The sequence below is a fragment of the Macrotis lagotis genome, chromosome X, assembly GCF_037893015.1.
Source record: "Macrotis lagotis isolate mMagLag1 chromosome X, bilby.v1.9.chrom.fasta, whole genome shotgun sequence".
In the NCBI taxonomy this organism is placed as follows: Eukaryota; Metazoa; Chordata; class Mammalia; order Peramelemorphia; family Peramelidae; genus Macrotis; species Macrotis lagotis.
The window spans coordinates 460,305,937-460,332,615 of record NC_133666.1 but is presented as its reverse complement, the minus strand read 5'-3'; the positions used below and the strand labels follow the sequence as shown (position 1 = coordinate 460,332,615).

Below are 26,679 nucleotides of genomic sequence, written 5' to 3'. Positions count from 1 at the left end.
GCTTAGAACTTGGTCAGAAATTAAAGAGACTAGGGTCATCCACAGCTTTCCAGGTCATTGCCAGTTGTCTTGACTTTTGTTCTGCCACTGGACTTCAGTGACTGGAAGGCAGATGACTTTGTGTAGTTCTGCCTCAATTAAATCTAATTCATGAACAAGGTAAGACATCACCCTTTAATGCCATTGATCCTCTTCAAAAACACAGGACAAATAGCAACTATTCAGGCTACTATGTCAGGGCTCTGGAGAAGATACAAAATTTAGACATACTGGTCAGTTGTTTCAGCTGTATCCATGACTTCATGACTCTATTTGGAATTTTCTTGACAAAGATACTGAGTTTGTTTTAAATATTTCTCTAAATGGAATGGTGCTATTTTAGTTGTGGATTGTTAATTCTTTTGTGCATCTTGTACAGTCACCAATACTGTCTGTTCACCGAGCCTACTATGACCAAAGCATTCCATTAGGCTCTGGTAAGATTTTCTAAAGTGCTGTACTTTGAGGCAATCATGAATTATGGAAATTCAAACTAGAAAAACAATCGAACTCTTATTTTAGAGATGTGGAAAGTAAAGTTTAGAGCAGGTATGTCCAATCCTTGGCCCTCAGGCCACATATGACCTCAAAGTTGTACTTTATTATATCATTACATTTTATTATTATACTTACTGGTAATATGGGTTATATTGTAATCATAAATTAAATATTAAATTCTATATGCAGCCCTTTGCAAGTTTTTGTTGGGTGATGTGACCCAGAACAGGCAAAGATTGGACACCCATGCTTTAGAGGAAATAAAATGATATGTCAACAGTCACACAGCTATTTAAGGGCTCTCTTCATGACCACTGTACCACATTGCCTCTCAGTTTTTAAGACTGAGGTCAAACTCTGAAGGAAGAATAATCATGAAACATTTGTGGAAAAATCAATTGGAAAATGATCCATAGGATAAAGTGAGTCTTTCTTTGGGGAAAACACTATTTTTCTACCAGAAGGCAAGGAAAATGATAGCTACTACAGGAAATGAAAGAAAGTAGGAAAAATGAGAAACAAATTTATCAATTAGAGTTTGAATCAAACAAAAAACTGTAGTGATGTAAACGCACCAACACCTCTCCATTCATTTCTATCCATGTGCAACACAGAAAAGAGGAAAATGCCTTTAGCTGTGTTGTGCCCCATTGTTTACAGTACATTCCTAGGCAGGTTATAAAGAACAGAAGCTTGGACAACCTTTAATTTGTTTATCAACAAACATTTATTAAATGATTATTATAGAATGTCTCAAAATTCTTATGTTAAGAGTTCTAGCACTAAGATTTTGGGAATACTCTGCATGTGCTGGAAGCTATGATAACCATCAATATAAAGAAAGGCAAAATCATTGTCCTGACCCTCAAAGAGCTCATATTCTAATAGGGGAGACAACATGCAAACAATTCTATACATATAAGATATTTACAGTAGAAATAGGAGGTAAATGAGCAGCTAGGGGCACAAGCAGATAGGAGTGTTAGACCTGAAGTAAGAAAGACCTGAGTTCAAATTTCATTTCAGATACTAGCTATGTGACCTAAGCTAAGTCACTTCAGCCTATTTGCCTCAGTTTCTCATCTCTCAAAAAAGCTAGAGAAGGAAATGGCAAGAAAACCCCAAAAGGATCATAAAGAATCAGACACAACTGAAATGAATTAACAAAATGACAAATGGGAAGTAATCACAGAAGGAAGATTCCTTTCTAGTTCTAGCAATATGGAAGGTTGGGAAAGACCTCTTGTGGAAGTTGGGATTTGACCTGAGCTTCGAATAAGGACAGAAAGTTGAGGTGAGGAAAGAACATTCTGGGCCAATGAACTATAGTGTTCAAAGAACAACAAAGTTGGTGTCGCTGGATATCTCTTATAATATAGTCTCTATAGAGTGGCAAAAAGTGAAAACAGACTGCAAAAGCAGGAAATTTTAGGTTATAAAAGGCTTTAAAAGACAAGACTATAGGAAGGGAGATTATTAGCTAAAGAGGAGACATGGTCAGACCTGTCAGATCACTTCATTGAAAATCAAAACAAAACACTATTCCAAATGCTCCAGTATATATATATATATATATTAGGTTTTTGCAAGGCAAATGGGGTTAAGTGGCTTGCCCAAGCCCACACAGCTAGGTAATTATTAAGTGTCTGAGGCCAGATTTGAACCCAGGTACTCCTGATTCCAGGGCCAGTGCTTTATCCACTGTACCACCTAGCCACCCCTATTTCAGGGTATTTTTCACAGGAGAAAATAGTCCTTGGGCACATTTTCTTTGCATATGAAAGTAGTCTCAGGACAAAGTTTATTTTAAAAAATTGTTTTTGAAGGGCATCACATTGTTGAAATTTCATTCTGCTTCTTTGGAGTCAGAAAACATGTAGCAATTCTCTGATGAGCTGGGAAGTTGTGAGGGCCCAGCAAACTCCAAAAGAAGACTCCTGGCTGACTAGTTGGGAGTCAGTGTTAGGAGAGAAAATATAATTTCAGACAGTATTTATTAAGCCAGGCATATACCAAGCAGATAGAAAAGTCTACCCACCCTCTTCTGGAATTAAGTCCTAATTCTAAGCCCACCATCATCACCTTATTCAGTTGGGTTTTTTTCTTTTCAGGAAATTTTAGGAATTTATTTTCAACAATTTACCATTCACCAAAAGGGGAAACCTGAACTTAAGACTAGATATAAGAAGTGCTCTTAGTATAGATGCTAAGCCAATATAAGCTATTCTAATAATGTTTCTAAAACTAACCATAAACATTAAAATTAAAAAAAAACAAAAAACTTTTTTATTGAAACTATGTTGTCATTTTAATTTTTGTCATTTTTCTTTTTAGTTTTTGCAAGGCAATGGGGTTAAGTGGCTTGCTCAAGCCACACAGGCCAAATTTGAACTCAGGTACCCCTGACTCCAGGGCCAATACTCCATCTACTGTGCCACCTAGCTGCCCCTGGACTTTCCAGAAGGGGAGCTACTGGTGGGAAGCTCCCTCCATCAGTGCAGATTTCCCACTCTTCTTCAACTGATAGTTGTAGATCAGAAAGTTGTTTGCATTGACTAATCAAGTGACTTGCCAAGTGTATCAGAAGAAAAAAATCAAACCCACATCTTCCTGACATTAAGGCCAGCTTTCTATTATTCCATACTAGCTCTCTAACTTTTTTGTGGATGTTTAATTTTTAACATAATTAAAAATGAAAAAATAGAAGTCCTAAAATCTTATTTATTCTCCTTTTTTGGACAGTTCATTTTCCTGTAGAAATTTGTACATATCAGAAACTTTTAGGTAAAAGTTAGATTTAAGAAGGAAAGTAGGGATTAGGCATAAAACTGTACTGAGCATTCCCAGGGCAAAGAATGATGTCTAAATGGTACAGTCACTGATTTATTTCATTATCCTCAAACTAACTCTTCCTTTAGCTTACCTTCACTCTTCAAGGTCTACATGATCTTACCAGTTAAAAATAATTTAAACATGATAAAATAACTAAGAGAAATAAGTCACATTTGAAAAACTCAAATCACCCATCATGCTTTGTCATAAATAGCTGTTTGAACTAATGTCTTGACTTGCTCAAATTTAATGAAAATTGATTACTATAGTGATAGTGACAGCTCCAACAGGTGTGTCTGATTTTTGTTTTATTTAAATTTACATTCCTCATATTGGAAGACAAGAAAAAAAAGATAAGTAATTTATTTTTTCATTAAAAATATAGACTATTGTATAGCCCTAATTTTTAAAATATAAATTGCAAATATAATTGGACTTCATGTAAAGTAACTGAAGAGCCCCAAATCTTCAGAGAAAATATTAATTTGTCTGACAGAAGGCTGATAAAATTCTCATCCACTTGCCCTCTTCAAAACACCAAAAACAAAGAAAACAAAAAATATCTGACATAGTTGTCTGTCATAAAATACCAGGTTTTTCAGATAGGTTAATAATTTCTTGTCTATGTGTTGTTTCTCCCTCAAAAGAAAGGGACACACACACATGTAAGAATCAATATTTCTCAGTCTTCAAATGAAATGTCTTCCCATAAATATCTTTTTCCTTCCTCTCCTCAAAAGGAGTAAAAATTGCAGTCTTTGTTGGGTCAGTGACCTAGGCAATGACCAAAGGCAAGCCTTTGTTTAGCTTTTGTTACATCTTTTCTCAGGTAGGGCTCTCCACTTCTAACAGCAAGCAACTGAGCTCCTGGAATACAGGTAATTATATTAAGGAAGGATTCAAGGCAATTTGTTCTCCTCAAGCTATGTCATCTTGTTCTCCTGTTTCCTCTACTTTTCCTTCCTTTAGATGACTTTCTCCTTAGCATTTTAAACTACGTATCCTTCTAGACCTTTGCCTTTATTTTGGCACATTTTCACATGTCTTTGGACATTGACTGAGTGTTCTTTATTGGTGTTAATCTTGTGTGTTGGTTTTTTCTTTTTTTTGCAAGGTAATAGGGTTAAATGACTTGCCCAAGATCACACAGCCAGATTATTATTAAGTGTCTGAGGTTGGATTTGAATTCAGGACCTCCTGAATCCAAGGTCAGTGCTCTATCCATTGTGCCACCTAGCTGCCCCTATTGGTGTTAATTTTGATCTGCATATTCAATATGGTTCCTGGTGCAGCTAGATGGTGCAATGGATAGAGCACCAGCCCTGGAGTCAGGAGGACCTGAGTTCAAATTTGACCTTATTCATTTAATAATTACCTAGCTGTGTGACCCTGAGCAAGTCACTTAACCCTATTACCTTGCAAAAATAAAAAAAAATATGATTCAGAGGTCTTTAGGAAAGCTCTCTGATGGTTACACAGGTTTAAAACAGTTTTTTGGCCCACTGAGTTATTAAAAGTTATGAGCCAATCTATTTAAACCCTATTTAGATTGCATAATCTCTGTAATAGAAATGATACTACTTCTGGATTCAGTGTTCTCTAAGATTCATTTCATATTTCATATTTCAAGCCAATTCATTTCATCCTAATTAGAATCATAAACTTTTAGAGCTGAAAGAAAGGACACTTAAAGATATAATGGTCCACACTTTCCATTTTGTAGAAAAGAAAAAGATATTAAAAGACTCCTCCTTGGTCCTGGAAGTAGTTAGCAATAAGGCCAGACTGAGAGGCTAGATCTTCTGACCTATTCTAGTGCTTTTTATACTACTCAACCAAAGCATCAGTCAACTTGCCCTGATATGGGGTGCAACATGATGCTAGCTAATAAGGAAGAACAGTTAGCAGATTGATTAATTGTGCTTTTAACTATATCTCTATTCTTAAGGACATTTTCTTCATTGAGCTCTTCTGTTTGCATCATAGGCATGAGGACACAATTATAACTAGAATCAACTAATCATGGAGTCTCAGAATTGGATATAACCTAGTTTAACCCTCTATTTGAGATCCAGTTCCTGCAGACCCCAAATGCAAGTTTAGGATCTGGAGAGATTGAATCGATAAAGCAGCTAATTAAAAAAAAATCCAAACAAAAACCACTGCACAAAATACACTAACAAAAATATACACTGACAGGTGCAGCTCTCCAGGTCTCCTCCCAAAAGGACTACACCACACCCAATTTTTTAACAGCTTTCATGAGAATAAACAATGGGAGGTCCAAAGAGCTATATTTCCTTCTCAGTATCAGTTTAAACAGGATTTACCAAGGAGCAAGCCTTAATTCATTTAATTTATCCTCATTCTAGGTCTTTGTGTTTAAGGAATACACCTGAATTTTTTTTTGAGACAATCAGGGTTAAGAGACTTGCCCAGGGTCACATAGCTAGTAAGTGTCTGAGGTCTCAACTTTAGTTACTATGGATGGATATTTGCTTTTTTTCCTTTTTTTAACCCCCATAATAATAGTAGGCATTTGGGAAATACTAGTTGGCTTACAGACTTACAATTTATGGCTTTCAATAGGTCTTTTAGTACTTTTTATTTTCTATGGGATAAAATGAAATCTGACAGTATTCAATAGCCATTATGGGAGAGCTTGCATTTGGGAATCCAAAATGCAAGTTTTTTCATAAGGAGAAAATAAAATTTTCCTGTAGCAACCCTGGGTGAAAACAATGAGTCAAAGAGAAAAGATAACTCTCTGGGATCAGCCCCCGGGATTGAATTCAGTTCATGTGAACTCAGAGACTTTGGAGTCTCTGAGACACAGTAAAAAATCTTTAAGAAAGTTCTTATACAAATAAATAGTTGACTTAGACACTCAAAGTATGATTATTGCTTCTTCATTGGTCAGCATGTCTCTTATTAATTCAAAAACTTTGATGAGCAACAAATACATATAATTTCAGTGCATCAAGAATATTATTCAGACACTTTTAAATCCAAGCACCAGCTAGATACTAATGTTGATACAAAGAAATAATGGAATTACAAAATACAAGACTAGTCTTGTATTTACTGTCATCCCATGTACACAATGTTTCTGTCACTCTCATTAACCCTTCATAAGTAAACTCTCCTGTTAAGTTGTGGTTTTTTTAAAGAAATATTCTTTTGGAATGCAATATTTTCATGAAAAGAATAAAGGATTTGATTGAAACTAATTCTGACTCCCCTACTTATAATCTGTGGTTTTAGATGAAGACTTTATTACTCAGTCTTAGTTTCCTTACCTGTAAAATGAAGTGTTTGAATTAGATCAAAAGTCCTTAAATTGGGTTCTGTGAATCCTAATTAAAACAATTTTTCATAATTATATTTCAGTATAATTTGATTTCCTTGTTCATCTTATGTATTTGAAAACATTTTTTTCTGAGAAAGATTTCATCAGATTGCCCAAGGGGTCCTTGAATTTAACTACTAGGATTGAAGATTTCTGGGTTTTCCTCCAAGTTTAAATCATATGATCCTAAGATACTGGGCAAGTTATGCCTATATAGGGTGTAGGTGATGAGAAAGAATAAAAGAATAGAAAACCAAAGGCACATGGTTCTAAATAATAAATTTCCAATGAGTGATAAAGATATAAAGTACTTAAAGAGGTTCAAAAAACAAAAGATAGCTGTCATCTGGGGAGTCTGGGAAAGGATGCTTGGAATAGGACTGTTTGAACTGGACCTTGAAAGGTAAGTAGAATTTTGGCAAAGAGAACAAAGGACAGCATTCCAGGGAAAATTAAGAGGTTATTATGGCAAGAGGAGAGTTCAGGGCAAACCCTGAGGAAGATATTGGACACTAGAAAAGAAGTGAAAGCTAATTCCCACAGTCTGGCTAATGGTAGAGAAAATATTAATTTTAGGTATTAGGATCTACCTTTTTTGTGAACTGCACCTCACTTCTTATTTCAAATCAGAAAGAAGAATACCACTAAACTGCCTACACGTCCAAGGCTAACTGGATTTGAGAACTGGCTCTTTCTTTCCTATGAAATCCATAAAGACTCATTGGTTGAGGTTAAGCAATGATGCCTCCATTATCAAGGTCCTCTTGTGCTTGCTGCATACTAAGACCTGAGCAAGGTTCTATGGAAAAATCAAAGAAGCCAAGTTTTTGATTTCTTCCCAAAGACTGGCAGTTTTTTGAAGAAAAATTAGAGAATATTAAAGCTTTAAAATTCATTGTGCTACCAAATAAAGCCAATTCAAAGGACAGGAATAGACCTGTTAGATAAAGAAAAAGCCCATGTAGTAGAAAGTCTGGTAAGATACATTATTATAAAGAACTTACTATGATCCAAGTCCCTAGAAAATTATATTAGTCTCAGACAGCACAGAGCAAAAGAAAAAACCTCTAAATTTGAAGTCAGGGGCAGCTAGGTGGCACAGTGGATAAAGCACCAGACTTGGAGTCAGGAGTACCTGGGTTCAAATCCGGTCTCAGACACTTAATAATTACCTAGCTGTGTGGCCTTGGGCAAGCCACTTAACACCATTTGCCTTGCAAAAGCCTAAATAAATAAATAAATAGATAGATAAATTTGAAGTCAGATGATCTGGGGTTTGAGTCTCAAGTACTCCACTAACTAACTAGCTTTGTGGCCTTAGGAAAGCAATTTAACTTCTTGAACTCTTCAGTTTCTAGACCTTTTAAATAGAAAAAAAAATGAATAATCTAAGCAACATTGTGAACAAAACACTTGATAAATATGAGGGCACTGTACAAAGCTTCCTTTGAGCATTATAATCTTGTATTCTCTGGTTCAAACAATCTGTAGTGGAGGAGTAATTATTTGTTGGATTGGAGCAATCAGTCAGAGTTCTCATAGCCATTTCTAAAACATTACTATATCAGAATCAGCAACATGTCATTCCTTCTTTGTACCCCAAGTCAGTGTCCCTGTACGTGGGTCATGGGGGTGTATGCTTCTAAAGGTATAAGGATTATAGTATATGGTAAAGGGACTTGACTAGACCCTAGACGGCATGATTTTTAAATTAGGCTCCATCACTCAGGATTTATGAGCTAATCACTTAGACTTTTTTCAGCCTCAGTTTTTTTCCAAGAAAATAACATATGATCTGTTTACACAGGCAATTACTGTGAATATTACCTGAAACAATGTATATGAAAGTAATTTGTATGTATGAACCATTCTACAAGTAAAAAGTATCTTAAAAATAAATTGGTCCAAGCAAATCCAAATAGCATGATATGATGTCATAGACCTGTTGTTGGAAAGAATCTTAGAAATCATCTAGTCTAATTCCTTTATTTTTTTAATTAAAGATTTTTTTAATTTATTTTGAGTTTTACAATTTTTCCCCATCTTATTTCCCTCCCCCACCCCCCACAGAAAGCAATTTGTCAGTCTTTACATTGTTTCTATGTTGTACATACAAATTGAGTGTGATGAGAGAGAAATCACATCATTAAAGAAGAAACATAAAGTATAAGAGATAACAAAATCAGACAATAAGATATCAGGGTTTTTTTTCTAAATTAAAGGGAATAGTCCTTGAACTTTGTTCAAACTCCACGGCTCTTTATCTGGATACAAATGGCACTCTCCTTTGCAGACAGCCCTAAATTGTCACTGATTGTTGTGATTTCCAATTCTTTGGCACTACAAACAGGACTGCTATGAATATTTTTGTACAAGTGATGTTTTTACCCTTTTTCATCATCTCTTCAGGGTATAGACCCAGTAGTGGTATTGCTGGGTCAAAGGGTATACACATTTTTGTTGCCCTTTGGGCATAGTTCCAAATTTCGTTCCAGAAAGGTTGGATGAGTTCACGGCAGTGTAAGTGTCCCAGATTTCCCACAGCCCTTCCAATGATGATCATTATCCTTTCTAGTCATATTGGCCAGTCTGAGAGGTGTGAGGTGGTACCTCAGAGAAGTTTTAATTTGCATTTCTCTTATAGTTAATGATTTAGAGAAATTTTTGATATGACTATGGATTGCTTTGATCTCCTACCTGTAAATTGCCTTTGCATATCCTTTGACCATTTGTCAACTGGGGAATGGCTTTTTTTTAAAATATGACTCAGTTCTCTGTATATTTTACAAATGAGTCCTTTGTCAGAATCATTAGTTGTAAAGATTACTTCCCAGTTTACTATATTTCTTTTGATCTTGGTTACAGTGGTTTTATCTGTGCAAAAGCTTTTTAATTTAATGTAATCAAAATCATCTAGTTGGTTTTTGGTGATGTTCCCCAACTCTTCCTTAGTCATAAACTGCTCCCCTTTCCATAGATGTGACAGGTAAACTAGTCCTTGATCTTCTAATTTTCTTATAGTATTGTTTTTTATGTCTAAATCCTGTATCCATTTGGATCTTATCTTGGTATAGGGTGTGAGGTGTTGGTCTAATCTAAGTTTCTTCCATACTAACTTCCAATTTTCTCAGAAGTTTTTTATCGAAGAGAGTTTCTTCCCAATAAGGTGGACTCTTTGGATTTATCAAACAACAGATTACTATAATCATTTCCTGCTATTGCACCTAGTCTATTCCACTGGTCCACCACTCTATTTCTTAGCCAATACCAGACAGTTTTGATGACTGATGCTTTATAATATAATGTTAGATTGGGTAGGGCTAAGACCACTTCTTTTTTTTCACTTTTTTTCATTAAATCCCTGGAAATTGTTGACTTTTTATTTCTCCATATGAATTTACTTACAACTTTTTCTAACTCATTAAAGTAATTTTTTGGAATTTTGATTGGTAGGGCACTAAACAGGTAGTTTCATTTTGGTAGAATTGTCATTTTTATTATATTAGCTCTATCCATGAGCAGTTGATATTTGCACAGTTATTTAAATCTGATTTCATTTGTGTGAAAAGTGTTTTATAATTGTTTTCAAAAAGTTTCTGAATCTGCCTTGGCAAATTAGACTCCCAGGTATTTTATATTGTCTGAGGTTACTTTGAATGGGATTTCTCTTTCTAGCTCTTCCTGCTATATCCTGCTAGTTATATATAGAAAAATTGAGGATTTATGAGGGTTTATTTTATATCCTGCAACTTTGCTAAAAGTGCTAATTGTTTCCAGCAGTTTTTTGGATGATTTCTTCAGATTCTCTAGGTAGACCATCATGTCGGCTGCAAAGAGTGAGAGTTTTGTCTCTTCCTTCCCAATTATAATTCCTTCAATTTCTTTTTCTTCTCTAATTGCTGAAGCTAACATTTCTTTTTTTTAATTTTTTTTATTAAAGATATTATTTGTTTTACAATTCCCCCCCCCATCTTACTTCCCTCCCCCCCCACCCCACCCCCCACAGAAATCAATCTGTCAGTCTTTACTTTGTTTCCATGTTGTACATTGATCCAAATTGAGTGTGAGGAGAGAGAAATCATATCCTTAAGGAAGAGACAAGAAGTCTAAGAGGTAACAATATCAGACAATAAGATATCTGTTTTTTTCCCCTAAATCAAAGGGAATAGTCCTTGAACTTTGTTCAAACTCCATGGCTCTTTATCTGGATACAGATGGCACTCTCCTTTGCAGACAGCCCTAAATTGTTCCCCATTGTTGCACTGATGGAATGAGAGAGTCCTTCAAGGTTGAACATCACCCCCATGTTGCTGTTAGGGTATACAGTGTTTTTCTGGTTCTGCTCATCTCACTCAGCATCAGTTCATGCAAATCCCTCCAGGCTTCCCTGAAATCCCATCCCTCCTGGTTTCTAATAGAACAATAGTGTTCCATGACATACATATACCACAGTTTGCTAATTCCCTAATTGAAGGACATTTACTTGATTTCTAATTCTTTGCTACCACAAATAGGACTGCTATGAATATTTTTGTACAAGTGATGTTTTTACCCTTTTTCATCATCTCTTCAGGGTATAGACCCAGTAGTGGTATTGCTGGGTCAAAGGGTATGCACATTTTTGTTGCCCTTTGGACATAGTTCCAAATAGCTCTCCAGAAAGGTTGGATGAGTTCACAGCTCCACCAGCAGTGTAATAGTGTCCTAGATTTCCCACAACCCTTCCAACAATGATCATTATCCTTTCTGGTCATATTGATCAATCTGAGAGGTGTGAGGTGGTACCTCAGAGAAGCTTTAATTTGCATTTCTTTAATAATTAATGATTTAGAGCAGTTTTTCATATGGCTATGGATTGCTTTGATCTCCTCATCTGTAAATTGCCTTTGCATATCCTTTGACCATTTGTCAATTAGGGAATGGCTTTTTTTTAAAAATATGATTCAGTGAGTCCTTTGTCAGAATCATTAGTTGTAAAGATTGTTTCCCAATTTACTTCATTTCTTTTGATCTTGGTTACAGTGGTTTTATCTGTGCAAAATCTTTTTGATTTAATGTAATCAAAATCATCTAGTTGGTTTTTGGTGATGTTCTCCAACTCTTCCTTAGTCATAAACTGCTCCCCTTTCCATAGATGTGACAGGTAAACTAGTCCTTGATCTTCTAATTTTCTTATAGTATTGTTTTTTTTATGTCTAAGTCCTGTAACCATTTAGATCTTATCTTGGTAAAGGCTGTGAGGTGTTGGTCTAATCTAAGTTTCTTCCATACTAACTTTCAATTATCCCAGCAGTTTTTATCAAAGAGGGAGCTTTTAATCCCAATAGCTGGACTCTTTGGGTTTATCAAACAGCAGATTACTATAATCGTCTCCTGCTTTTGCACCTAGTCTATTCCACTGGTCCACCGCTCTATTTCTTAGCCAATACCAAACAGTTTTGATAACTGATGCTTTATAATATAATTTTAGATTAGGTAGGGCTAAGCCACCTTCTTTTGCACTTTTTTCCATTAAGCTCCTGGAAATTCTTGACTTTTTATTTCTCCATATGAATTTACTTACAATTTTTTCTAACTCATTAAAGTAATTTTTTGGAATTTTGATTGGTAGGGAACTAAACAGGTAGTTAATTTTGGTAGAATTGTCATTTTTATTATATTAGCTCTATCTATCTATCCATGAGCAATTGATATTTGCACAGTTATTTAAATCTGATTTAATTTGTGTGAGAAGTGTTTTATAATTGTTTTCAAAAAGTTTCTGGGTCTGTCTTGGCAAATAGACTCCCAGGTATTTTATATTGTCTGAGGTTACTTTGAATGGGATTTCTCTTTCTAGCTCTTCCTGCTATATCCTGCTAGTTTTCTATAGAAAAGCTGAGGATTTATGAGGGTTTATTTTATAACCTGCAACTTTGCTAAAATTGCTAATTGTTTCCAGTAGTTTTTTGAATGATTTCTTGGGATTCTCTAGGTAGACCATCATGTCATCTACAAAGAGTGAGAGTTTTGTCTCTGCCTTCCCAATTATAATTCCTTCAATTTCTTTTTCTTCTCTAATTGCTGAAGCTAACATTTCTAATACAATATTGAATAGTAGTGGTGATAATGGGCACCCTTATTTCACCCCTGATCTTATTGGGAATGCCTCTAGCCTCTCCCCATTGAATATAATGCTTGTTGATGGTTTCAGATAGATATTGTAATTATTCTAAGGAACAGTCCATTTATTCCTACACTCTCTAGTGTTTTTAGTAGGAATGGATGCTGTATTTTGTCAAAAGCTTTTTCAGCATCTATTGATATGATCATATAATTTCTGATAGGTTTGTTGTTGATATAATTGATTATACTAAAAGTTTTCCTAATATTGAATCAACCCTACATTCCTGGGATAAATCCCACTTGATCATAAGGTATTATCGCAGTGATAATTTGTTGTAATCATTTTGCTAAGATTTTATGTAATATTTTTAGATTTTATGTAAGATTTTTACATCTATATTCATCAGGGAGATAGGTCTATAATTTTCTTTCTGTTTTAATTCTTCCTGGTTTAGGTATCAGCACCATATTGGTTTCATAGAAAGAGGCAGAGTTCCATCTTCCCCTACTTTCCCGAAGAGTTTATATAGAATTGGAACCAATTGTTCCTTAAATGTTTGGTAGAATTCACTTGTGAATCCATCAGGCCCTGGAGATTTTTTCTTAGGAGTTCAATGATGGCTTGTTGAATTTCTTTTTTCTGAGATAGGGTTGTTTAGGTATTTAATCTCTTCTTCATTTAACCTGGGCAACTTATATTTTTGTAAATATTCATTCATTTCACTTAGATTGTCAAATTTATTGGCATAGAGTTGGGCAAAATAATTTTGAATGATACTAGCAATTTGGTTTTCTTCTTTCTTTTTTTTAATCAAATTGACCAGTGGTTTATCAATTTTATTGGTTTTTTTCATAAAACAAATTTCTGGTTTTATTTATTAATTCAATAGTTTTTTTGTTTTTGATTTTATTAATTTCTCCTTTAATTTTTAGATTTTCTAATTTGGTATTTAATTGGAGATTTTTTATTTGTTCTTTCTCTAATTTTTTAGTTGCATATTTAGTTCATTGATTTCCTCTTTTCTAATTTATTCATGTAAGTATTTAAAGATATACTATATCTCCTGACAGCCCTTTGAGTGAATCCCATAGGTTTTTATATGTTGTTTCATTATCATCATTATCTGGGATAAAATGATTAATTCTTTCTATAATTTGTTTTTTGGTCCACTCATTCTTTAAAATGAGGTTGTTCAATTTCCAATCGGTTCTGGGTCTATATCACCTTGGCCCAATACTGCATATAACTTTTATTGCATTGTGATCTGAGAAAGTTGTATTCCCTATTTCTGCCTTTCTGCAGTTGGTCATTAGATTTTTCCTAGTACATGGTCAATTTTTGTATAAGTTCCATGTACTGCAGAGGAAAAGGTATATTCCTTTCTATCTCCATTCAATTTCCTCCATAAGTCTACCATATCTAGCTTTTCTAACAATCTATTTACCTCCTTAACTTCTTTCTTGTTTATTTTATGATTCGATTTATCTAGATCTGAGAGTGGGAGGTTGAGGTCTTCCACTAGTAGAGTTTTGCTGTCTATGTCTTCCTGTAGTTCTTTCAGCTTCTTCTCTAAGAATTTGGATGCTATCCCATTGGGTGCACATATACAGTAATGAAATAACTTTATTGTCCATAGTACCTTTTAGGAGGATAAAATTTCCTTCCTTATCTCTTAATGCCATCTATTTTTGCAGCTGCTTTGTCTGAGATAAGGATTGCTATCTCTGCTTTTTTCACTTCAGCTGAAGCAAAATTTATTTTTCTCCTGCCTTTTACCTTTTCTCTATATGTATCTCTCTGCTTCAAATGAGTTTCTTGTAAGCAGCATATTGTAGGATTCTATTTTTTAATGCACTCTGCTATTCGCTTATGTTTTAAGGGAGAGTTCATCCCATTCACATTCAAAGTTATAATTAATAATTCTTTATTGCCCTCCATGCTACCTTCCCTCTGTTTGTATTTTCCCCTTACCCCCCTTATTCACATTCCCCAGTATTTTGTTTCTGAATACCACCCCTTCAGTGTGTTTGCCCTCCTATATCCACCCCCTCCCCTTTCTTTCCCCTTTCCCTTTGTCCCTTTTCCCTTCCCTCCTTTTGTTAGTTCCCCTTTTTTCTCCCCCCCCCCTTCCTCCATTCCCCCCCTCTCCTTTTCCCCTTTAATACTTGAGAGGTTAGATGTTTTTTCAGTTAACTGAGTATGTGTGTAAGTGGACTTTAAGGCAAGTCTGATGAGAAGAAGATTCAGGTGAACTGTGCTTGTCTTCTCTCCACCATCTTGGCTAGAAATCTTGAACACATTGTTAGAATTAGTTCTTCTGTTGTTACCTCTATTAGGAGAGGTAAAATAAAGTTTTGCTCTTGAAAATACTTTCCATCTAAACATTCTTTCTCTATTTTCCCAAGCTTCCGCAGGTTTACTCGATCCAACAGCGTAACAGCAGCAGTACAAGCTGACCTGGACTTCCATGAGAACTTGGAAAACTCTCTGGAATCTATAGAGGACAATACCTGCCCAGGCCCAATGTCCAGGCAGTTTTCCCGGGATGCCAGCACCTCCACAGTGAGCATTCAGGGGTCAGGAAACCACTACCATGCCTGTGCCGCAGATGATGACTTTGATACAGATTTCGATCCTTCCATTTTGCCTCCGCCGGATCCTTGGATTGACTCTATCACCGAAGACCCCCTGGAGGCTGTTCAGAGATCAGTGTGTCACCGGGATGGTCACTGGTTTCTGAAGCTTCTTCAGGCTGAGAGGGACCGGATGGAAGGTTGGTGTCAGCAGATGGAAAGAGAAGAACGGGAAAATAACTTGCCTGAAGACAGTAAGTCATGCTCAAAATAGTATTAATGAACATTTGCACATCCATTATTGTGTTTGTTTTTTTAATCTCATTGTACTTTTGACCAGTAGCTAACCTGAAAATTCTTCTCACATTTACATTTTGAAATGACAGCATGTGGAAGAGTCTGACAAATCCAGTTGTGAACACAGGGAACATAGATTGGGGTATACATAGAAAATGTTACTGGGCAGATGCAACACTTCTCCAATCTAATTTGTGATATTTACTGATACAGTGCCTGAAGCTTATAATCTAAGAATTTAATAATGGGTCTTTTTAGCTACAAGTGTTTCTACAGATCACTAATATTCCTAACAAACAGTGACAATTTTTTTTGGCTTCCAGGTGTACCTAAGCTTGCCTCTTGTCTTTTCATTTCAACTGATGGAAACTCCTTCAATCAATCAATCAATCAATCAATAAACATTTATTAAGTCTGGCATTGTGCTGGGCTAGAAATATAAAAACAATGAATCCCTACATTTTAAGTACAGGAGATAGTAAGGATATACATACATACATACATATATATATATATATATGTATGTATATATATATATATATATATATATAAAAACACATAAAATAAATATACAGAAAGGAAAGACAAATAAATACAATGTAATTAAATGGCTTAGTCAGTAATTCTCCCATGTGGATTTTTTTTGGGGAAAGACCAATTAGCCAGAATTAGTAAAATAACTATATAACTTTTATTTTGTTTTCTAAAAAGTTAATTTTATATATACATGAATATATTTATATATATTTTTCAAATGAAGATCCTCCTCTCCCTCTCACTTAATACCCTGTACCTGTTAAAAAAATAAGAAAAACAAACTTCTGTCACAATCTTATAGATGTATGTATATATGTATATATATATACACACACACATATATATATATATACATACATATATATATGTATATATAAAAGCAAGTAAAACAAATTTCCACATTAAATATGTTAAAAAAAAAGTCTCAGTATGCATTGTGAGTCCATCTCCTCTCTATCAGGAAGGAGGTAGTAAATTTTATAGAAATATAGTTTTATTACTTTCAAATTATATACAGTGTCTAAAATTAAGCTAACATAGGACTGACCAGTAGCAATCTTTGGGAATTCTGCTTTAATGAATACAAGTATCATAATTAAAACATTGCTTATTTATAGAGAAATGGGTAGTTCTAAAGAAATTGAGAGAATATGAAAAGTTTCAAATCTAAAATAAATTTTCCCCTGCAAATTTTTTTACATTATTAATTTGTTTAACAAACATTTCTTCAAAGATTGTACAACAGGAAATTTCAGCTCAACTTCTGCAGAAATTAACACAAATTCTAAATTAATGGAGTCTGATAAATAAAATTTTACTGTATTGCCAGACCTGTGATAGAGCATTCTAAGTTTGTATTGGTCTGATCAGTCACTACCTTCACCCTGTATAGTAATGACATTTTGGTTCTTTTGGAGAATGAAGGGAAATAACCTTTTAACCAAACCATTTGTCAAATGGTAGTTTGGCCTTTGAACAACAAAAGTGATAATTTATATTCATAAATGTCAATAGAAAAGTAAAAACAAAAAGGTTAAAAACCTACCTAATTCCATGGAAGGGGTTATCAGCTTTTTCAATTCCCAAACCTCTTTACTTAGAGGAAAACCTTCGCATACTCCCTAGATAATATGAAAGGAAAGAAATTTTAGCAGTGACTATGTATATTATCCAAGTGAGAAATGAACTAGAAAGATTGATTTTTCATAAAGAAAACTTTATTTGGCACATCTTTTAATAGTACAAAGTTGTTAAACATTTGCCAGACAATCATATAAATCAATACCCTCTATTCTATTTGTTAACCAATAGTTTTATTTTTAGTATAGCTTTTGAAGTCTTTACCTGCATATCTTGATCAGCCTTATTTATTTCTTGCTTTATATTTGAGAACAGGACTGAGAACTGATTCACAGAGATAACTTAAAGCCTTGTAAGCATATTTAGTAAGAATGAAATATGGTTTTCCAAGGGTACATCAACAATTTTGTGACTTTGCTGAATGAAATCAGTTTGGCTATTCTGGAGATCTTTTTCTAGATCGTTGCTGATTTTTTTTTTGGTTCAAATTTAAAAAAGATTTCATATTCATTATTTTAGTTCTCATTTAGTTCTGATTTGTAGAAGTTACATTTTATTAACTTTCAAATTTATCTACTATAATATTTTTCCTATTCCTACTCTGTCTCCCTCTCTAATAGAAAAATTTTTCTATGAATACTACTATTTTTAGAATAATTCATTACATAATAGAGGTATATATCAAATATTCCCTCTGTTCCCTTGACTACTTCTTATACCCATTGGGACCCCTGGCCTTATAGGACTATTCCTATAATGGACATGTAAGGTTGTTTTCTAAACCCAATGCAAGATTCTATTGTGCATTATTTGAGTATTCCAATGCATAGTGTTTCTTTGATTTTCTTAATCTACAATGAATAGTCAAGTAGGAGTGATTCTCCATGCCAAGACCTTTCCCCCTCCAATGATTTTTTTTCCCATTTAAAATTGCCTGTGAAAAATAATGACTCAGGTCCCAAACATTCTTTATTATTTTCTGTATCTATACATAGAGTGTCCTCTATGTTTAGCTATTTTTGTCATTCCAGCGATATGGAAGCCTTCTTGCTGCCAAATAGCTCATTTATTGTATTCCTGTGCTGGTTGAGATATTCACAAATGGAATAGAGCAAATTGTTTGCAGCTCCATTCACCAACCAAGGATCAGTGGGTAGAAAGACATCATTAAGAAGGAAACTAATTGCTTCATGTTCTCTTTTGCCCTTTCTAGGAATACCTATCACTTGTTAAATTATTAGCAGACAGAATGCCTAAGTAAAAGAGGCTGTTGTTTTTTTGTGTTATGTTTCAAAAAACTGCTGTGCCTGTCTTCCTATGGATTGGACCTAGAGTTATTTCCACTCTCCTCTCCCCCCCCTCCCCCCAGTTCCTTAGCCCTGGTTCTCCTGATGACTTGCTACTTATTTAACTTAGGTAAAGCCATCTGGTCTCTTAGACTACCCATTCATCTTTTTTTTTATTTAATATTTCTTTATTCTCATTTTGTGCAAATAATGTTTTTTATACATTAATAAAATATTCTTGTTTAAGAGTAAACAAAATACCCCTCCCCCAAAAAATATAGACTCGCTTGAGCGATAAAGTAAAGGGGAGAGAAAAAAATTAAAATTAAAATAAAAAAAATAATAGTAACAAATGTAGGTATGGCCAGGTGGTGCAGTGGACAGAGCACGAACCCTGGAGCCAGGAGCACCCAAGCTGAAATCCAGCCCTGTACACCCAACAATCACTCAGCTGTGTGACATGCAAGCCACCCCAATCCCACTGTACTGCAAAAACCAAAAAAAGAAAGAAAAAGACCCAAAATAAAATAAAATGGTAATAATAGTAGGGGTGGCCAGGTGGCAGACAGAGAACTGGCCCTTGAGCCAGGAGCACCTGGGTCCAAATCTGGCCTCAGACACCCAACGATCACCCTGCTATGCAGCCCCAGGCAACCCCCCCCCCCCAAATAATAATAAAAAATGTGCTTCAGTCTGTGTTCCAGCACCACCAACTCTGTCATGGGTGGATCACATTCTTTACAATAAGTCCATCACAAAAGTTACTTCCATATTTTTTACACCATTGCCATTGCTGATTGCAACTCCCTCCTTTGGTATTTCTCCACTACCATGTACTATATTTTCTCTCTCCTTTCATTCTGACTCTGCTTTAGGGTAGCTGAGTGGCACAGCAGACAGATTCCCCGGCCCTGGGGCCAAGAGACCCCGAGCCCCCATTCCACCCCTTGGCCCAGCATCTACCTGGCCCTATGGTCCTGGACAGGCCATCCAATCCCAGCCCCTTGCAAGAAGTAAAAAAGAAAATGTGTTATATCTGACCACTCTCTCCCCATGGTCCATCCTCTCCTCCATCATTCACATCCCCCCCTTCCCCTGTCCCCCTTCTCTCCTTCTTACTCCAGATGTCTATACCCCATTGAGTATATATGCTGTTTCCTCTCCTAGCCACTTCTGATGAGAGCAAAGATTCCCTCATTCCCCCTTGCCTTCCCCCCCCCTTCCATATCATTACAATAGCTCATTGGAATAAAGAAAAGTTTTGTTATATGAAATATCTTGGCTTATTCTCCCTCTACTTTTTCTTTCTCCCATTACATTTCCCTTTTTTCTATTGACTCCATTTTTACACCATATTTTATCTTCTAATTCAGCTTTCTCCTGTGCTTCAACTATAAAAGCTCCTTCTACCTGCTCTGTTAATTGAGAAGGTTTGTATGAGTATTATCAGTGTCATTTTTCTATACAGGAATACATGCAGTTCATCATCATTAAGTCCCTCATATTTTCCCCTTCTCCTCCACTCTCTATGCTTCACCTGAGTCCTGTATTTGAAGATCAAACCTTCTGTTCAGCTCTGGCCATTCCAACAGGAACATTTGAAATTCCTCTGGTTCATTGAAAGTCCATCTTTTGGGGTGGCTAGGTGGCATAGTGGATAAAGCACTGGCCTTCAAGTCAGGAGTACCTGGGTTCAAATCAGGTCTCAGACACTTAATAATTACCTAGCTGTGTGGCCTTGGGCAAGCCATTTAACCCCATTTGCCTTGCAAAAAAACAAGTCCATCTTTTTCCCTGGAAGAGGACATTCAGTTTTGCTGGGTAGTTGATTCTCGGTTGCATTCTAAGCTCTTTTGCCTTCCGGTATATTATATTCCAAGTCCTACGAGCTTCCAGTGTAGTTGCTGCTAAGTCCTGTGAGATCCTGATTGCAACTTCACTGTATTTGAATTGTGTCCTTTTGGCTGCTTGTAATATTTTCTCTTTGACTTGGGAGTTCTGGAACTTGGCTATAATATTCCTGGGGAGTTGTTTTTTTTGGACCACTTTCTCGGGGAGATCAGTGGATTCTCTCCATTTTTATTTTGTCCTCTGCTTCTAGGATATCAGGACAATTTTCCTATAGTAATTCTTTGAAAATGATGTCAAGGCTTTTTTCCTGATCATGACTTTCAGGTATTCCAATAATTTTTAAATTATCTCTCCTAAATCTGTTTTCCATATCAGTTTTTTCAATGAGCTGTTTCACATTTTCTTCTAATTTTTCATTCTTTTGGTTTTGAAGTATTGAGTCATGATTTCTTGTAAATTCAGCAATCTCCCTGAGTTCTATTCTTTGTCTGAAGGATTTCTTTTCCTTAGAGAACTTTCTTATCTCTTTTTCCATCTGCCCAATTCTGCTTTTTAAAGCATTCTTCTCCTCAATAACTTTTTGAACTGTTTTATCCATTTGACCTAAGCTGGTTTTTAGCATGTTATTTTCTTCATTTTTTTTAGATTTCCTTGACTAAGCTGCTGACTTCATTTTCATGTTTTTCCTGCATCTCTCTCATTTCTTTTCCCAGTTTTCTTCTATCTCCCTCATTTGATTTTTCAAAGTCTTTTTGAGCTCTGTCATAGCCTGAGCCCAATTTCTGTTTTTCTTGGAGTCTTTAGATGCAGCAGTTTGTGCTTCCTCATCTTCAGACTGAGTATTTTGATCCTTCTTGGGCTCATATGCAAAATATTTCTCAATGGTGTTCCTCTTTTTTCTCTGCTTGCTCATTTTCCCAGCCTGGTCCTGGTTTTGGGGTGCTTCCTGAGCTTTTGGGACATTCCTACAAGGATCTCAGTGTGTGAGGCTCTGTCCTCCCTCCTGGTCTGTGAATGACTATAAGTGCCCCCTTCTGCCATGGGGCTGAGGTGGGGGAGGCCTATTGTTCTATTGGGGGGACCTAGACTGCAATCAGGGTCTTAATGTGGTCAGAACCCCAGCATCCTTTTCTAGGGGCAGAGGACAGAGCTAGGCAGTCTCTCTCTTCACTCCCCTCCCTTGGCTCACCTCATGCCCTGTGGGCTCCTGCTTACTGGCTCTGCCTGCTTCTGTTTCCTGGATCTGGACTGCCCTGGCCAAGCTGTTGGCTGTGTGCCCTGAGGGCTGGGCTCCAAGTGCTCGCTCTGGCAGAAGTCCCCCACTGTTCCCCCAGGTTGTGCCCGGTGCTCCCCGGGGCGAAGCTCAGGAAACTCCCTCACTGCTGTGAGACACAGCTCCCAGCGTCCTGGGGCTGCCTCCGGGAGGCTGAAGTTCTTTCACTCTGGCGGCCACCCCTCTGGCAGGCCGCCCCTATGACCCCAAGGAGCAGAGCCTTTCTGCTCTTTTCCAGGTTACCTTGAGTAGGAGAACTGCCTCATTGGGTCCCTCTGTGGGTTCTGTCTCGAAAATTTAGTTAGAATCCTTAGGTTATAAGTTTTATGAGAGAGCGCCTAAGAGAGGATCCTCTCTTGTCGCCATCTTGTCTCTGCCCCTTATCCATTCATCTTTCTGACAGCAGAACTATCTGTGTCTTGCCTTTGCTTTTATAAAACATTAAATTGAATATGGGGCAGCTAGATGGCACAGTGGATTTAGTGCCAGGCCTGTAAGTCAGGAAGATTCATCTTCCTAAGTTCAAATCTGGCCTTAGACACTTACTAGCTATATGCCCCTGAGCTAGTCTGTTTGCCTCAGTTTCGTCATCTATAAAATAAGCTGGAGAAGGAAAAGGCAAATCATTTCACTTTGCCAGGAAAACCCCAAATAGAATCAAGAAAAGTCTGAAATGTCTGGACAACTAAAAAAGAATTGAATGAAGATAAAGCTGTTTTTTAAATACCAGAAATCATAGTTAACATGTTCATTATCCAGCCATATTTTGTCATTAAGGAGGATTAAAGTTGTTTCAGGAAACCAGTTCCCTAGTCTGTATAGCCTGGGGTATAATAAGACAATCTATTAATTGCTATCAAGGAATAATATTATTGTGAAAAATATGACTAATATTATTAAAAATATACATCAAAAATCCCCTATTGTTGAATTCAGTGATACATAGAAAAGATCACTGGACAAGAAACCTAAGTTCTAGTCCCAGGTTTTCTACTGGATAATTTGTGACCATAAATAAGTTTTCTAACCTCCTTGAATCTTAATTTTCTCCTCCATAAACTTAGAGTCCATGATCTCTCTAAAGTTCCTTCCAACCTAAAATTTCCATGATTTAAGCACCAAGGGATAATTCAAATTCTGTTGTTGTGGTGGAATTTTTATGTATCTAAGCATTGTTTGAAGTAAGTGGATCATCCTTTGGGGGTTTTGAAATATTTTTGTTATTCAGATTTTTTGCTATGGTAGCAATTCATATAAGGGGAATAGGAATACACTGTACTTAATGCTCAAAATTGTTGCTACTTACTCCACCCCCACCCACAGCTTTTAATAAGGTATGCATTGATGCTTTTTTCCCTAGTAACAGTACCAAATTTGCACTGATTACACCTATGATCTCTACTTTCTATAATACTGCAAGTTTTTTTTCTCTTTAGTCCCCTCCCCCAATAATTGCAAATCTTTATTATCTCCAAATAGATGAAGCTAAGAATTCAGTCAGGGGCTCCAGAACAAATCTGGTTCATGTATAGAATAAGCCTAAACCTATAACACTGCATCCAGGGCTATCTCCTGTTATCCTGATCCATATTCTGGCCCCTGGATCCAGAGGAGGAAAAAGTGAGGCTGGCAACTTTGCCCACCCTCCCTAAATCCAAGTCACCTGTATATTATAGCATTACCTCCCTGATGTCATAGTCCTCTTTGAGAATGGAGGACATGGCACTAACCTTTTGATCACAATTTTCCAGCTAATTAATCAGTATGAAATATCTGGCATACTAAAAACCAAAACAAACAAATCAAAAAACTCTTCCTTATTAGGTAGGAAACTGATTTCTGAATTACATAATTTTAAAAAGAATTTTAAATAAATTTTAAAATTTTAGTTTTTTACCTCTAACTACATAGCAGTTGGATAGAGCTGCCTTGGAGCTTAAGAAGTGAATTCAAGTGCCTCTTAACACATATTGAGGACCTCAGGAAGACTAGTCACTTCACCTTCTCAATGGCCTACATTGGTGCTACAATATCTGCAATGGAGAAGGGATTACCTTGTCCAGGAGTTTCCTTTACCAATGAAATCAGAGGACAAAAACAAAGAAAAAAATCAAATTGCATGCTAACTAAAAGTTTACAGGTAAAAGTAAATGTGTAAGGTCTGCTTTAAGGAAGTTGCAAAATTCATTTGTAACTAGCACAGCCCTACAAATGATATAAAGGCTGACATCTCTAAATGTAATTCATTCCACAATTGTTTATATATAATTTGTTTAGCATGCACTTTCTTCGTAAATTAACTAGTGGTTATTTCATAAGTAACATGGTGCAATGGAAAGAATATTAGATTTGTTGATAAAAGACCATATCATAGTTCAGCTAACCCATACCATCTTTAAATAATTTCTGTATGGTGTAGTGGAAAAATTACAGGCTTTGAAGTGAGAGGATTTGACCCTATTATTTACACTATGAATAAGTCATTCCACTCTCTGAGCCTTAGTTTCCTTATTGCAAAATAAGGGCATTGTACTAGATGACCTTTTGCAACTTAGCCAATTCCTTAGTTTCCTCATCTGTAAAAAATTCAGAATAGGGCATCTAGGTGGTTCAGTGGATAGAGCACTGGCCCTGGAGTCAGGAGTACCTGAGTTCAAATCCAGCCTTCAGCTCTTAATAATTACCTAGCTGTGTGGCCTTGGGCAAGCCACTTAACCCCATTGCCTTGCCAAAAAAAAAAAAAAACCTAAATAAAAATTCAGAATAGAACTAAATGGTTCAGGTCCCTTCCAGCTCTTTTGCTATGATCTTACAATTACAGTTAATTACATACAACAATATGGGGTGCTGGTGATAGAACTTTACTGAAAGTGCCTGAAAGTAGATGAACATCATGCCATTGACCATTCCTTCCTGGGGTGGGAGATTGGATTAAATGACCTTAAGTTCCTTTATAACTCTTAAAATTTTTTTATTTAGAACTTTATAGTCATCCAGAAATATGGACATTCTTTCTTCTTTGGTATGTTTGTTTATTCATTCATTAAATTATTTATTTGCATCACTATCCCTTCATATTCTCCATGACTCTTTCCACTCTCCCCAATAAAAGTACAGTTTTGTACAAAGTACAATTGTGCAAAACAAATTTCTCTTATATTGGTCAAATCTTAAAATGTATCTTCCAGCTCTTAAGATTCTATAATTTTAGGAAAATAGCTCCAAAAAAGGGAGATCAATTCAAATGAACAACCACATGTTTAGAATCTAAATTAATAAGCTTTTATTATAAAGCAGATCCTTGGTAGAGATGCATTCTAGAATAGGGAAGTCCACAGTATTATAGTGTAGAATACTCATAATTAAAAGGTAGAAGGAAGGGGAGTATTTTTTTTCTATAATGTTTCCTATTTTCTTTGGAATTGAAGGTGGAAGTATTGGAACAGACAAGCCTGAAGCTTTACTTTTCCAAACTAAATTTTTTTTTGTTTTTTGGCAAGGCAGTGGGGTTAAGTGACTTGCCCAAAGTCACACAGCTAAGTAATTATTAAGTGTCTGAGACTGGATTTAAACTCGGGTCCTCCTGACTCCAGGGCTGGCCTAGGCCACCTAGCCTGCCCCTTCCAAATAATCTTGATGCAATCTGGAGGCAATATAATCTAGTGGGAAAATTGGGGAAATTATAAGATTTGGAGAAAGAGGACCCGACTCTACTACTTAAAACTTGTCTCAGTCTTGGACAAATCACTCAATTTTCTGGACCTTAGTCTCTTTATTTGTAAATAAGAGAATTGGAACAGATGATATCTGAGGTCCTTTGGAGCTCTGAATCTGTTATTCTGTGATATTTTGAGTTAGATATTGGCAAACTACTCTTGGAGTTTTCAATTATACATGGTCACTTCTAGGGTCCCAGATAAAATTGGAAAGACATTTCTGATGTCTTCTCATCTCTCGTTTGGAACTTCTCTCCCACTTTCCACTTAATTTTTCCCAGATATACAGTGCCCTTACACTGTCCTGTTCCAAAGATGCTCCTCCTATCCCTATCAAAATTCCAATCCCTGAGTGCTACTGATATCAGCCAAGAATTGATCTGTAGTAGTTCACAATCATAAGCGCAGTGATGTGCTGGTGGCACAGGAAGAACAATTCAAATTTAACCTCAGATACTTACTAACTGTGATCCTGGGCAAGCTATTTAACTATGTTTACCTTGGTTTCTTCATTTTTAAAATGAGAAAAAGGACATGGTAAACCATTCCAATATCTTTACCAAGAAAAACCCAAATGGGTTCAAAAAGAATCAGACATGACTGAACAATAATAGCAATTCACACTAAGAAATGGAAAGGATTTTACCCTTTTGAATTTAAAAATGTTGAATATTAAATGATTTGAATAATTTGAATAATAAAATTTTAAAATTTTTATTAATTCCAATTGATCTCTAATTGGTACAAATGAAACTGTGGGGAATTATTTTTTTCTTGGGGATGGTAAAAGGAGAAATGCCTCCAAACAGAGCCTCCACTAGCAATTCTGGAACCTGGGGAAGCAAGCAATCAATCAATCAACAAGCATTTATTTATTAAGGGCTCCCTTTACTGTCTGGCACTATGCTGGGCACTGAAGATAGAAAAACAAAAATGAAACTATACCTGCCCTCAAGGAGCTAACAGTCTATGGGCTTGGGGTAGGGAGAGAGAGATAAATCCAACATGTACACCTATAATAGAAAATGCATGCAAAATAAATGCAAGTGAGGAAGCATCAACAGCTAGTCTCATACTGAAATCAGAAAAAATCTTATATTGAAAATCAATTACCTTGGGAGGCTGGTCATGGATCAGAGACTCCCAGGATCGCTGTGGAAGAGGCTGGCATTAAGGTAAGGAGCTGGATGAGGCTAGGTAAGGTTGCAGCTCCTCTGGGATACAGCCTGGGTTAAAGATTAA

The 26,679-nt window shown here is 36.0% G+C and overlaps 1 protein-coding gene across 7 annotated transcripts in view; it reads left to right on the top strand.

Annotated features, from left to right (window-relative positions):
- Positions 1 to 26,679, top strand: part of DLGAP1 (DLG associated protein 1) — a 782,098-nt gene that overhangs the window by 718,081 nt on the left and 37,338 nt on the right. For all 7 annotated transcript variants that reach the window (XM_074203980.1, XM_074203979.1, XM_074203985.1 and 4 more), the window contains one exon: positions 15,230 to 15,651. In XM_074203980.1, coding sequence (XP_074060081.1) covers positions 15,230 to 15,651 — 422 coding nt within the window. The remainder of the gene's footprint in view (positions 1 to 15,229; positions 15,652 to 26,679) is intronic.